Source organism: Populus trichocarpa, chromosome 16, assembly GCF_000002775.5.
Source record: "Populus trichocarpa isolate Nisqually-1 chromosome 16, P.trichocarpa_v4.1, whole genome shotgun sequence".
Lineage (NCBI taxonomy): Eukaryota > Viridiplantae > Streptophyta > Magnoliopsida > Malpighiales > Salicaceae > Populus > Populus trichocarpa.
In genome coordinates this window covers 5,187,578-5,200,705 of record NC_037300.2, presented here as the reverse complement: position 1 = coordinate 5,200,705, position 13,128 = coordinate 5,187,578, and the positions used below count along the sequence as shown (strand labels likewise).

Below are 13,128 nucleotides of genomic sequence, written 5' to 3'. Positions count from 1 at the left end.
TTAAGAAAGAAAGAAAGAGAAACCGGCACGGCATGTGGTACACCATGATTGACTCCACAAGTCACGTGAGTGGGGAACAGGAGTAAAAAGAGTAAAATGATGGGACAAAAAGGGACTCTGAATGAAGAAATTTTTTGGAAGTGAGAATATAGCTGGACTTTTTTTAATTTTTTTTGCAACTTATGTGTTACAAAGTAAAATTATTATTAGAAACAACCGCTACTACAATATTAAAAAAAACTCTTAATTATAATATTTTACATTGACAAACTTCAAAACTTATTTTGAACTATTAAATTTGAAATTAATAAGTTTTTTTTCATTATTTTTATACAAATCGGATAATTTAATAATCGATCATTAACATTTTGAATCATAAAAGAATCCTCATTTGAGGAGTACCATGTTCATGGGAGCTGCAAAGAGGATAGCCCGAAATTCTGTGTACTAATTCTGAACAAAAAGAAAGAAATAAAGAGAAGAAAGTAGCCGAAGGATATCCCTCTCCATGTACGTTTGGTAGCTTCATTCCAGTGCTGATTAGAATATCCTCTCAGAGGAAGGAAGGAAGGAAGAGAGGCTTCTTCTCTTCTACTTTGCCATACTGCAGCACTGACATTTAGGCTGATTCCGATCCCCATATTGTTGTACTTCCGAAGTCCCTACAACGGATCTGCTTCGAACCTCTCAAATCCCCATCTTTTTAAGTTTCGAACCATGAATTTCAGAACTCTATCTTCGACGGCAGACTAGCTACTCTGATGTCACAATGTGATTTGTGCGTGGTGAGCACGCTCTGACTTCGTTTCTAGGTTTAACTCGAGGATAAAGTCTCAACATGGCAACTTGGCTAGTGAAAGAGACAAAACCTAAAAGTCAGGTTTGATCAGGAATAAAGGGCATCGGTGAGAACACTTGATTGGTAGGGAATTCTCATGGCAGATAACTCCAAACTGAAAAGGATGGGAAAAAAATGTATGGAATATAAAAGAAAGGGTTTCTTGGAATCCTAAATTATCTCTATCTTTCCGAGCCAATCAATTTCATGACTTGTTCTTGACAGTTCTTCTTTCTTCTTCTTAATGATCAGTTTGATTTTATAATCTTTTCCCTGCATAATCTTGATTTTAACAATAAAAAAATAACACGTTAAGAAAATAGATATATTTATATCACAACCCAAATATCATGTAATAATATTAAATTTCACGCAAAAGATAATAGATTTTTGGATAATTATTAAATTTAATCTATGCAAATCTTAAATAACAGATTAAAGAAGTTAACTTACATTAATTTAAATTTATATTATATTTTTTTAAAAACTATTTTTCTAGACCAACAAAGTGACTCACAAAGAAGGGTTAGATTCTATAACTATTGTTTTTACATTGGCAAGAAAAAGGTTTGAATCCGTACTTAATGAGGGGAGGAAAAGGTTAATGGTAATCTAGCATCACTCTTTATAGATTTTCTTAACTATGTCATTAATGATGATCGAGAAAAGATATTAAAGTGTTATAATAATTATTTTTTAAAATATTTTTTGTTTAGAAATATATTAAAATAATATATTTTTAATTGTTTAAAAATTATTTTTAACATCAACACATTAAAATAATTTAAAAACATCAAAAAGTTATTAATTTAAAGAAAAAAATAAAAAAAATAAATATTTTTAAAAATATTTTTAAAACATAAAAATAAACAAGCCCATATTATAAAACCACTTGGATGTTTTTGGTCGCTATAATTATAAAATTACCCTAAATAGCGTGTTGTAGAACCTCTTGGATGTTTTTCGTCGCTATAATTATAAAATTAAAGAGAACGAAAGGTTGGAAAGGTAGAACTTCACATCAGAGGAGATGACAGCAAAGCAACGTAAGAATATGAGGAGTTAAAAAGAGGTCATTATAGTGCTCTGTCATGATTCTGTTCTACATTTAACGAAACAATAAGTGAAATCTCCACCGACCATTTGCCTTGACATTCAAACAATTGACACTTGTATGGTTTTCTGACTGAATGATAAAGGATAATTTTGATCTCCTCAATCCCCTCTCTCTCGCCTCCTATTTCATGTCCAAAGACTCCAATAATTCCCATATGATGTATAAATCACAGGAGAGTTTCAGTTTGCCATCAGAAAATAGGAACTAATCTGCTAATTCGGACTCCAATTCGCATCCAAATCCATTTGGAAGTTTCCTACCAAACATTCATCATGACACGAAATTAATATTCCAAGACATATGAGATAGAACGCCATCCTCTCTCTCTTTCTCTCTACTAATACAGCCACCAGGGTCTTAATCATGCCTTACTGGGGCAATATAATGTGGCCCAGTTCTTGTGATGGGTATCTTATCATGTTCATAGAAGACGCCCCAGGACCATTTCCTTAGGCACCATAGCTTTAAAAAATAAGTTAAAAGCCAGATTATTTAGGTTAGGCAAACTTATGACAGGGCAGGTTCCTCCCCACTTGTCGAGTAGACCATAGTGGAGTAAATGTCTTATTATAATTAATATTTAAAACAATTAAAGAACTTGAACTCGAAGCAATAATGGCAAGGGAAACAGTAATTTGAACAATGTTTACCATGTTACTGATGTGAATTTAATCAGCGCATGTTCAAGTTCTACCCCAGCGGCATCCGTAGAGGTTGCGAAAGGAGGAGGTTCACCTGGTTTTGAAATAAAATAGGTAACGGAAGAAGATCACTGAAATTAGAAGAGCATATATAGACTGAATTTTGATGAAGCTTACAGTTCTTCGATCCATGTGGGCTGCTATGAGTAACAGCTACGTCCTGTATGAGAACTGAAAAATGAAAAACCTTTTCAAGGATCTGCTTTGATGCTAGGGTGCCACTAGTAACCAAACTTCCACTTCCATAACTATGCAAAGACCTTTATCTCTCATGCCCTCGGACGGAGCTCAACAGTTCCCTGCAACAGCACACCATCTGATATAAGTGCAGCAACGCTGAGGATAAGAATGAGCAAGAGGTCTCCCATCAGCTAGCAAGACCGATAGAACAGATACATAGCACTAACCAACACGTAGACTAGATGAAATTCCCACTATGATCCAAATAATAATATAAGATAAAAACAACAACATGATCCATATACAACAGCTTTGTCCCTCAAGTTCTGTAGTATCAATTGAATATGCAGATGAATTGCCTACGCACATATCTATCAAAAAAAATAAAGTGATCCTTAAAACAATAGCAATGTACCAAGATTTCAAGGTGCCTCATCAACCACCTGAATAGATGGCGCAATCGCGATGATATTAATATTTGTAGCTCATCTCAGATCTCCACTCTAGTAAATGTCTTAGGCCATCTGGCTCTTGTGCTCAACAGATTAATTTTCGGTGCTTATATTACAGATCATGGCTGGTTGATTTCGGGATGGAATAATTACTGTAGAAAGGATGTTTATAGACATTCCACTTCATATCAGGGCTGTAAAAAAAAGAACTTGGCATGACAGTCACCAGGCAATCGCAAAATTAGAAGCAAATCTTCTACAGCAGCAGGCAAGGGTTAACCAAGCTTCAGATCCCTGCGCTCTTCAAATGCAGCAATCAGAAGTCCCACATATATGCACACCAATCAAGATTTATGAAATGCATTCACTAGAATTTTAGTTAATCTGAATATGGGTAAAATGAAAAATGAAATGCTGGAACAAATACCAAAAATAGAGTTGAAAAAATATATGGAATCTTGCAAGCTAAAGCCGTTTCTACTTTCCAATGCAGCACTGTGCCCGAAGCTTGTTCATGTGGACAAAACTAGCATGCGCATCAGCTGTGAGCTTCTGATAAGGACTTATCTTCATCCATATTCAAGAAACCTGACATGCATCTTCTAGTAAGAAAATATACAACAACAAAGGTGAATTTGGCATTTTGCCAACACGTCAAAACCCTTACAGAATGTTAAACTGATCTAAAATTATTCAACCATAAGGCACAAATACATCCGTTTTGACTGCATCACAGTATCATCATATCATAGCCTACCTAAATTTATAATTTTAAAACAAAAACAGGATCAGTACCAGCAAGAAATTAAAATGTGGCGAAAAACCTATAATACAGACATGTTTTGGTTTCACAAGCAATAATTAAGAACTAGCAATATAAAGTGTAAAGTCTACTTATTCAGAGAACTCATTTCAGAAAGCGGGGCACCAGTTCTTTCATGCATCAAACAAGCTGAAATGGAAGAAATCTAAAAATATCAATGAAACAGCAATCATATAACTTGGACAGACATCAATATTTCAGAAAGCTTAGACACAGTTCAAAACCTACATAAGAATAAACGGGAGATACAAAAATGCTAGTCGAATTAAGAACTAAGAAATATATATGATTTTGAAAGATGTAGTTCCTTATGCTAACTTTACCATGATTGTTTGATTGGTATATTATACATGAACGTTCCAATAATTGAGTTAAAAGCACTAAATTAGGCATTTCCTCAAATCTCAACTCAAGCATATTCTGAGACACTAAAGAAAGCAGCATGCCTTTCAAAAGGTTATTAAAAAAAAAAAAAAAACCCTTGAAAACTAGCATTTACACTTGACATAAGAACATGTATTTCCTCCAAACCTCAACTCAAAACTCTCTGACCAGAAAACTAGCATGTATGTTTTAAAAAAAGTCTATTTACCACTTGACATTAACAAAAGTTTTACAGAAAAATTCGTAGCCTGATTGAAACACTCTACTTGCTAGTGTATAAATCACATACATACAGATGTTTAAAATCTAGGAAAAATCAAAGAAAAAAACCAAAAATTCCACACAGCAAGATTTTAGTTGTTAAGGATATTTATCTCTTTTTTTTTTAGTTTTTAAGATTGGTTTAATAAGATAAATGGGATCGACGCGAGAATTGTATTTTAAGATCATTAGTATAAAAATATAATTTTGATTGATGTATAATCTAATATAAAAATACATATGATTATTCAATTCTCATATTAAAGAGAGAAAAAGTTTAATTCTACAATATGCAAGAATTCATTTTCCTCCATTTTTTGGACTACTAATCGGATACATTAGTTCCATTTCAAAAGTTTATGTGCCTATTCAAATTTTATCTAACTTATATCAGTTGTTAAAAACTTAATTTGATAAATTACTTTTGTAATATGTCCACCACATGCAACGGGATATACCTGGGCTTTCATGGGAGCTATTCCCATTTTCAAGAAATCGTTTAGTTTCAGGATTTTTTTCACTCTCAGAAATGACGGTCAGCATTTAGAGAAAATCATGCTGGTATTAAAAATCACTGACAGAATTCAGTCATCAGAAAGTTGAGCATCAACGATTTTATTCTGTTGACAATTTAGTCTGTGATTTTTAATACAGACAGAATCATCGAAAGAATATTCCGTCATTTACAGAAAATCTGTAGGCATTTTCATTTTATTAAAAAAGAATTCTAAAGCAGGGTATACGCTTTTTACAGTGCACCAATGTTCTGAAGACCAAGAACAACCCCAACACCAATTATATGACCAATAACCCCGCATACGAAGCTGGAATTTTAAAGGCTATAATGAAACTTAGACGCAAAAATCATGCAGCACCATAAAATACTTGCAACTATACCGAGAATAATAGGAACATGAATCATGAATGGGAAGGGCTTAAAACGAAATATATTGAGTGCTAATGTTCGATTGTCCTCTAGAAATTTCTCAACTGACAATCCTGGAATGGAGCCACTGGATATTCTGGGAGGAACAACATTTAGTTTCTCTGAAAATGGCTGCCATGCTGCCCCGGTGACTTCATCTGTCCCAGGATAAGGTGTTACTCATTCTTGTACCTAGAACAATATGAAAAAAATTCTGTAAGCATGGAGCAAAAGCTTTCTACCTCAAACAAATAACTTCAGAGAATTTCTCATGCTGAATAATTTGAAATACGCAAGCTACTGAAATCTTTCATCATGGAAACTCATCCTCGTAGTAGTGTGCAACTTAAGTAATGGTAACACTATTGGCATAATATCAGTATTGCAACAGATGACAATCCACTCAAACAGGGCCAAAGAAAATAAAAAGACTAAGAAAGCAACACAGGGAACAACAATCAAACGTGGATCTGCTATATCAATGTTGTTCTTACTGGAAATAATGGGCAGAAGTTCCAGAACATAAAAAAAAAATGTTTTGTATTTTTCTAGCAAAGATAAGCTTCTTTCTAGCAAATTGTTTAGAGTATAAATATTTACACATAGTTGGTTTAGGATCTTGCTCACGGAAAAAATCATTATTTATTCTCTTATGCCAGATAGCTATTTCACCAATCTCATGCCTCTTTTCCCAGCTAAGAAGTTTGGTAACCTCTTCGATCTTCCTCTGTTCCTCCTCCAGTTCCTCTTTAGGACGCTGCAATGCTTGGTAATCATTCTTATATTGTTAATGGGGGACCAGAAAGCACACAATAACGACCAGGTCTAAGAACGTGGTCAATTGCCACCATGTACATTCCATCTGAAAAAGGAAGTTCAAATTTGAAGCTCTCAATGACCAAACATAATCAAAGAATAAAAGTTTAAAGGTTCAAATACAAACAACTCAAAGAATAAGCTCACGATCCATCACTAAATCAAGTAATCAACATGTAATTTAAAATCTAAGTTCTACGGTTCACTTAAAGTACAAACACAAATTCAAAGAATAAGCTAAAAAATGTTAGGGTTTAAGAGCATAAGAATTCAACCTTCAATGGTGGATGAAATGAGCACAAAGGTTGTTAGTGACCGGTGGTTTCATAGGAGGTTCATGGTGGAGCGTCGGTTACAATCTCGGCTTGAACCACCGTGGCTTGTGGCGTGTTTTTCCATATGCCTATGAGCTCTTGGAGTGCGTGAAGGGCCCGCAGCTACATAAACGCTTCCTCTTCCATCTAGTGCAGGCGGTGTATCTCACCGTCGTCGGAGGTGGTAGATCGGCCGGTGGGAAGTTTCAGCCCTTTCTCTATTTTCTTGCAATTTCTTCTTCTTTTTTTTCTTTTTTTCTGCTTCCTTCCTTTGTCTAGCTTGAGGAGTAGGCTTCCATTTTATGTTATTTTTTAGATTTTGAGTGATTAGTGAGGTTTATGGAGAGATTTGAGTGAGAGAAAGCTTAGTTTATGTGTGTGTTTATGGAAGAGAGAGATCACTTGGTGAGAGAGATGAGTGTCTTCTCTAAGTTCTCTTCTTTTTGGTTTTTTGAGCGTTGCGCGCGCGCGCTAGTGAGTGGGAAAGAGAGAGGTGAATTTTTTGTTTTTTTTTAGATTTGTTTTTTTTTGTTTTTCTTGGGAGAGAGTATTTAGACAAAAAATAAATAAAAACATTAAGCTAATTATCTAACTAATTCTATATGAGATTTATCAGTGTCTCATCCGTTCAGGGTTATTACGAATATGTTTGAATTTGAAATTTAAAAAAATTAAAAAAAAAATTATTTTTTTCAAATTAATATTTTTTTTTGTTTTTAGATTATTTTGATGCGCTAATATTAAAAATAATTTTTTTTAAAAAAAATATTATTTTAATATATTTTTAAATAAAATATACTTTAAAAAATAACAAATTAATATATATTCCTTTTATAATTGTTCCTAATTTCTTCCGCGACATTCTATAGACATTCTATAGCTTCCATATATTTTCCAAAACTTTCCGGCATCTTGTGAAAGTCCCCTCCTTTTTAAACAAAATATCTTCCCTCCTTCTGTATTTCTGAAATTTAAAGAAAAAATTTTAAATCCATGACATGTGAAGAGATAAAAAATTACAAAAAACTAGGTAAATCATGTTAGAAATATTTTTTTAATATTTTTGTAAATATGATAAAAATGGAGTAAAAACTAATTATGACAACACTCAACTTTTTTTTTCATTAAAAAAATGTTGAGTTTATTACAAAAATGACATATTACGCATGTGATAATAAAAAGTTTAAATTAATTTTTTTCATTAAAAAAAACACATAATTGAACATGTTTTGAGTTTTATCATCAGTTTTTTTAAAAACAATACTATCAATTAGATTTTATACAACATAAAATATCATCGAGAAGTTCCCAATTTAAAAATTTAAGACCAAATTACCATGAATACCAACAAACCTAAAAAGGTCCGAGGCGGTATTATAGTAACAATATTTTTCATCTCTAACTTCATACTAATTTCATTTTCTTTTTGTCCGGAATTCCCAATAAATAATTAAACCAAAAAATGTGAATTGAATATATCGGGTTAAAACGAACAGGAAGTTTAAAAAAAAATTAAAAATAAGTAGGTTTCTGATACACATATACTAAAATACTACTTTATTGATTCACGCTTCACAACAAAATAATATTATTTTTAAAAACAAATATTAAAAAATTATTAAAAATATAAAAAATATTGTAAACTCCTTAGATTCAATGGTCATGTTATATCCAAGTGAATTGGGTATAGTGGTCATGTCAGACTCCAGAGCTTTGGATATGATAACCATGTTAGACCCATGTCTGGGTTTGGAAATGTTGGCAGACCCACACCTGGTTTTGACAATCATGCTAGACCCGTGCCTGGGTCTGGTACCAAACATTATTGCCAAACCCAAGACCCAAAGATCTTTGGTTTAATATTGTTGTCAGGCCCAAAGTGCTTGGGTCCGGCAACCTTTGCCAGAATCAAGTAAACAACAAACAAATAATCTAATAATTGTTCATTTTAGTTGTCAGGAGAGAAAAAAAACACAAACAATCAATCACTAGCGGTAATCAAATCATGATCTATTTACACATGTTGCACCATGTGAAAGAGGACACGTCTGCACATCTATCTAGACAATGTATAGCTAGATTTAGTCGCTGAGAGGTGTTTCACGCGCCTCCTTAATGGCGCGAGCGCCGCTCACTCGCTAAGGTGTGTGGAACACGTGCCAGCAATTTTTCAAATAAAAAAGATAGTGTGAAAATACTAAAACGCCATATAAGTTTAGACGTACACTAACATTCAGATTTTTACCTATAAAAATAATACTATTAAATTTGAGTATATCAAAGCTTAAAAATACCAAAATCTATATAAAAAAAAATTCATAAATGTTTTTTTTATCAATAACAAAAGATATATTTTTATCAATTTATATATGATATAAATAGAAATTATTTTAAAAACATGTTTATATCTATCATGTCTAACATCAAAACTATGTCCCCATCAACCGCATGAGTTAATCTCCAGATATGATAATTAAGAAGCTTAAGAGGAAATTGACGGATAAAAGAAACCATTTTCATATATTGGCCACTTTTTTTCCCTTTTTATAAAATATATATTAACATACAAATTAACTAGCTAAGAACTAAGCAGTCCCTATCTGCACTGGCTGCAATATTCCCATCACCTGAAGCACCCGCAAAAGCAATTTTAATATCCTCACACACAACTTCCATGCTTCGAGGATTTGATCTAAACCATGAACCCGATCTACTACAAGTCGAGAACACCATTCTAAAATGAAAACCCACCGCCCCATTGCTTCTTTCCTTGGCCAATTTATCCACCACCCTGCTCTCCACCGAGTTATCCGTGTTATTGGCCGATAGCCTGGCATGTATTACGTTTCTTGTCTTTGTTTCCATGGAGAACTTAGGGGAATTAGCTGAAGCAAGGATATAATCTTTGTCGTAATACATATGGCTATGTATTGGACCAAAGTCTATTTTCAATCTGGTATTTGGATTCTTAACTGATACGTATGCTTCCCAAATAGCCGTGAAGGTAGGCATGGTGGCATTAAAATTTAATACAGAAAAGTCTTCAACGTGAAAAACAGGAAGTTCAGGACGCAATGCAAGCAGCATGATTAATTGGAGTGTAAATATAAACATCACCAAGAATATTATTGTTGACAGAATGCCTTGTAAGAAACTTGATGACTTTTGACATCCTTGTTGATGTACTGTAGAATTAACGTAATAGGCTGGTGGTGGTGCTCGCGCATAAGGGTAATAACCGGGCGGTGGATAGGCTGAATGTGGTGGTGGTGGTGCATATCCCAATGTAGGAGGATAACTCATTGGTGGAGGACGCTTATGTCTTCCTGAAGGAAAAAGGGTGCTTTCAGATGGTTGGCTTTCTCCCTTGTTGTGTTGTTGGGATTCCGAAGCCATAGTACGTCTAATTGATTATCTCTCTTTGAACCCAAGAGAGGCAGGAGGCAGAGATTTTAATTTTTTCGGATGAAGTAAGGAGAAAACGAGAAAGATTACAGAGAATCAGGGGTGGCATAACCGCGTACATTGTGTGTTGTATGTTACGATTAAGCTAACATGTTCAAATGGAATTGGTTGTCATGTCACATGATACGGGTCCATTTGGCCATATTGAGCTGGGTTTCCTTTCTTTCTTTGGCACTTGAATACAATAAGGTTAAACAGGTAGTACATATTTCTCAAGCTTCCAAGGAATTGAGAGGAGCATTGCAAAAAAAATCAAATCCAAAAAATGTTTGTAAGAAGATGCGCAATCTATATTGTATTGCTTATTGTGTAGTCAAATGCATGGCTGAATAAATGCTGCTCCTGTTTTTTATCACTTGCTATGATTGAAAATAGTAAATTATGGGTATTGGTTAACAAATTTTATGCTTTACTGTGACAAAGTTGAATCATTATGTTAGATACGGCCAAAGTAACAAAGTTGATGCATGATATGGCCAAGAAAACTTGTACGAGTGATGGGCAAATTTCCTAGAGTTTTTTGCTTAAAAACTATACGAGGATAATAAGTAGGTGTGATTTCCACGTCCAGAATCTGTCGAGAACAGGCCTTCAGGTTACAAAATTTCTTCGCGGCTAGTTTTGGAGATAGGACTAGGTGCATTTGATTCCATGATGTGCCCAGCCCTGGAGGTTGTCTGAAATTTTCGTGGCAGCAATACCAAAACTGCTATAGAAATTGCATTGATTACAGCAGTAGTATTCCTAAAAACAGACAGAACTCAAAACGAAGGAAAAGAAATGAAAAGAACAAGCGAATAAGAACAAGAAAGGAAGTGACAGAAACATCATGATCACTTGAGCAATGGAACCGAGCACGCTCTGGGCTCATCACCGATCATCATACCAGCACCCGGACCAGTTTCAAAGAGCACGTCCAAGTCAGTGCATTTAGCCTTCAGCCAATAGACCCAAGACCAAGGCCCTTTCCTATAAGAAGCCTGAAAATTCAACACCAACCCCAAATGCAAAGTTCCATTATCTCCATCTCTCTTTATCTCCTTCAGAACCCTCTCCTCAACAAAAGGTTGTTCACCCCCTCCGCACCCAGAGGCATTAAATTTGATCTGCACCAATTTCTGCTTTTTAGGCCCCAAATGAATTGACTCCACTAATGCACACGACAGAGCATCTTGATGATAATAGTAAACAAAACTTTCAAAACTTTCGATCGAAATCTCAAAATAACTATGCCGGTTCCCGAACAACAACACGGCATCCCAATTGGCCCCAGATATGGAATTCGATACGTTAAGGTCTGATACAGAGAAGGAATTGAGTCTGATCACTAGAGGCTGTTTCTGTGTCCGTGGACTGTACTTTGAATTCATCATAAGTCCTAAGGTGATGATTGATATTCCGGCCAACACGGCAAGCAAGAAAAGAGCAAGCTGGCAAATGCTTCCACAATCTTGAGACTTCAACGATGCCATTGTTCTTTCTGCATAAACCATGAGCGTTGATTCATTTCAGTTCCTGTAATATTCTCTATCCTTCCAGGAAAAACCATACTAGAAAGGAATCGAGATTTTAAGAGACGATGGTAATATTTAATTATCCAATCCTCTTGAGATTTATGATCTAAATAGGGCCGGAATTTTCTAACAACGTTAATTAACATATATAGCATTGTGTTATTTTCTTTTTTTAAAAAAAAAACTAAGAAATCAACAGAAAACAGAAGGAAATGGAAAAAAGATGAAGATATATAGAATTCATGGCTTTAATTCACGTCCCATCCTCTTTCAGAATTGGTTCAATACATAATTCTAACGTAGGAAATACAGTGAAGATTTTAAGAACAATAAATAAAAAGAAAAACTTGTAAAGATATTGTTGGATTACGTACCTTATAAGTACTGAACTTGTTTTTTTTCTTTCAAGATTTATGAATTCATAGTACAAAGTAGTTGTTGATGATGATGGTGTTGCTTCGGATTAGAAGACTATAACCACCAACTTCAAATTGTGAGAAGAAAATAATGTTTACAAATATACTGGGGGTCACAACGGTTTGTAACTGTCTCAAATGTTCTTTAGGAGGGAACGGTTTTCGATAGGCTTTTTTTTTCACTATTTTACCCTTATTTAAAAATATATTAAAATAATATTTTTTATTTTTTTTATATTAATACATTAAAACGATTTTAAAATATAAAAAAATAATTTTAAATAAAAATTTAAATTTAAATTTTTATTGTACATAATTTTAATCGCATTTTCAAATAATTATTATATATTTAATTCCTTTATTTGTTAGTGTTTTTTATGTGTAGAAAAGTTCAGAAAATTAACATTTAACCCCAGATATTTTAGGGAGTTAAATGTTAATCCATGGGGACGGGTAAAAAAAAAAAAACTTGTGTTGCTCCTTGTTTGGACCAAAACTTCTTGATGTGTTTTTGTTTGCTGTCTCAAGAATCTTAGATGACAAATTAGCATCAATGTGATAAATATGATAAATATACTTTCGATTCATGTTCAAATTTAAACCAATATAGATTCCAAAATTTAATTATTAAGGAAGGAAAAATTATTCAAACCAAAATGTTCACCAATCCAACTAAGAACACCTGAAAGTATCAGTTCGAGTTCCATAAATCTCAGTACTATTGGAGACTTACATGATTGTTAACTTCAAAGCCTATAAAATTAGTCGAGATACACGTAAACTAACCCGGACATTCATATTAAAAAAAAAAAAAACTTGAAGTCCTCTCCTAGAAAACAATCAATTTCTCAAGATAAAAAGGGGAAAATCAAACAAATTGTAAGAAATTTAATCCAACACTTAATCAATTAGATGCTAACAT

General features: G+C 33.7%; 2 protein-coding genes and 1 long non-coding RNA gene across 8 annotated transcripts; all 3 read right to left on the bottom strand.

Moving 5' to 3' along the window:
- Positions 1 to 297: 297 nt before the first annotated feature.
- LOC18106183 (uncharacterized) lies at positions 298 to 7,258 on the bottom strand. Of its 6 annotated transcripts, none has more exons than XR_008057591.1 (4): positions 6,773 to 7,258; positions 2,774 to 6,543; positions 2,606 to 2,690; positions 298 to 1,120 (listed from the first exon to the last, which is right to left on the bottom strand). It is a non-coding gene; the product is annotated as an uncharacterized LOC18106183 (long non-coding RNA). The 6 variants fall into 6 exon arrangements; XR_008057592.1 differs by having other exon boundaries at positions 298 to 1,111; XR_002978384.2 differs by lacking the exon at positions 298 to 1,120 and having other exon boundaries at positions 2,478 to 2,690; positions 2,774 to 2,992; positions 3,280 to 6,543.
- A 2,127-nt stretch (positions 7,259 to 9,385) lies between these two features.
- Positions 9,386 to 10,207, bottom strand: LOC7488098 (NDR1/HIN1-like protein 10). Its single transcript, XM_002322756.1, has one exon. The coding sequence runs from the start codon at positions 10,205 to 10,207 to the stop codon at positions 9,386 to 9,388; it is 822 nt and encodes a 273-aa protein (XP_002322792.1).
- Positions 10,208 to 10,749: 542 nt separating this feature from the next.
- Positions 10,750 to 12,296, bottom strand: LOC7488097 (uncharacterized). The gene is made up of 2 exons (XM_024587186.2): positions 12,165 to 12,296; positions 10,750 to 11,756 (listed from the first exon to the last, which is right to left on the bottom strand). The coding sequence occupies exon 2, from the start codon at positions 11,746 to 11,748 to the stop codon at positions 11,110 to 11,112; it is 639 nt and encodes a 212-aa protein (XP_024442954.1). The 5' UTR covers positions 11,749 to 11,756; positions 12,165 to 12,296; the 3' UTR covers positions 10,750 to 11,109.
- Between the last annotated feature and the right edge of the window lie 832 nt (positions 12,297 to 13,128).

Bases quoted from the DNA above. Each gene is read 5' to 3' on its own strand.
- LOC7488098 (XM_002322756.1), bottom strand. From the start codon at position 10,207: ATGGCTTCGGAATCCCAACAACACAACAAGGGAGAAAGCCAACCATCT.
- LOC7488097 (XM_024587186.2), bottom strand. From the start codon at position 11,748: ATGGCATCGTTGAAGTCTCAAGATTGTGGAAGCATTTGCCAGCTTGCT.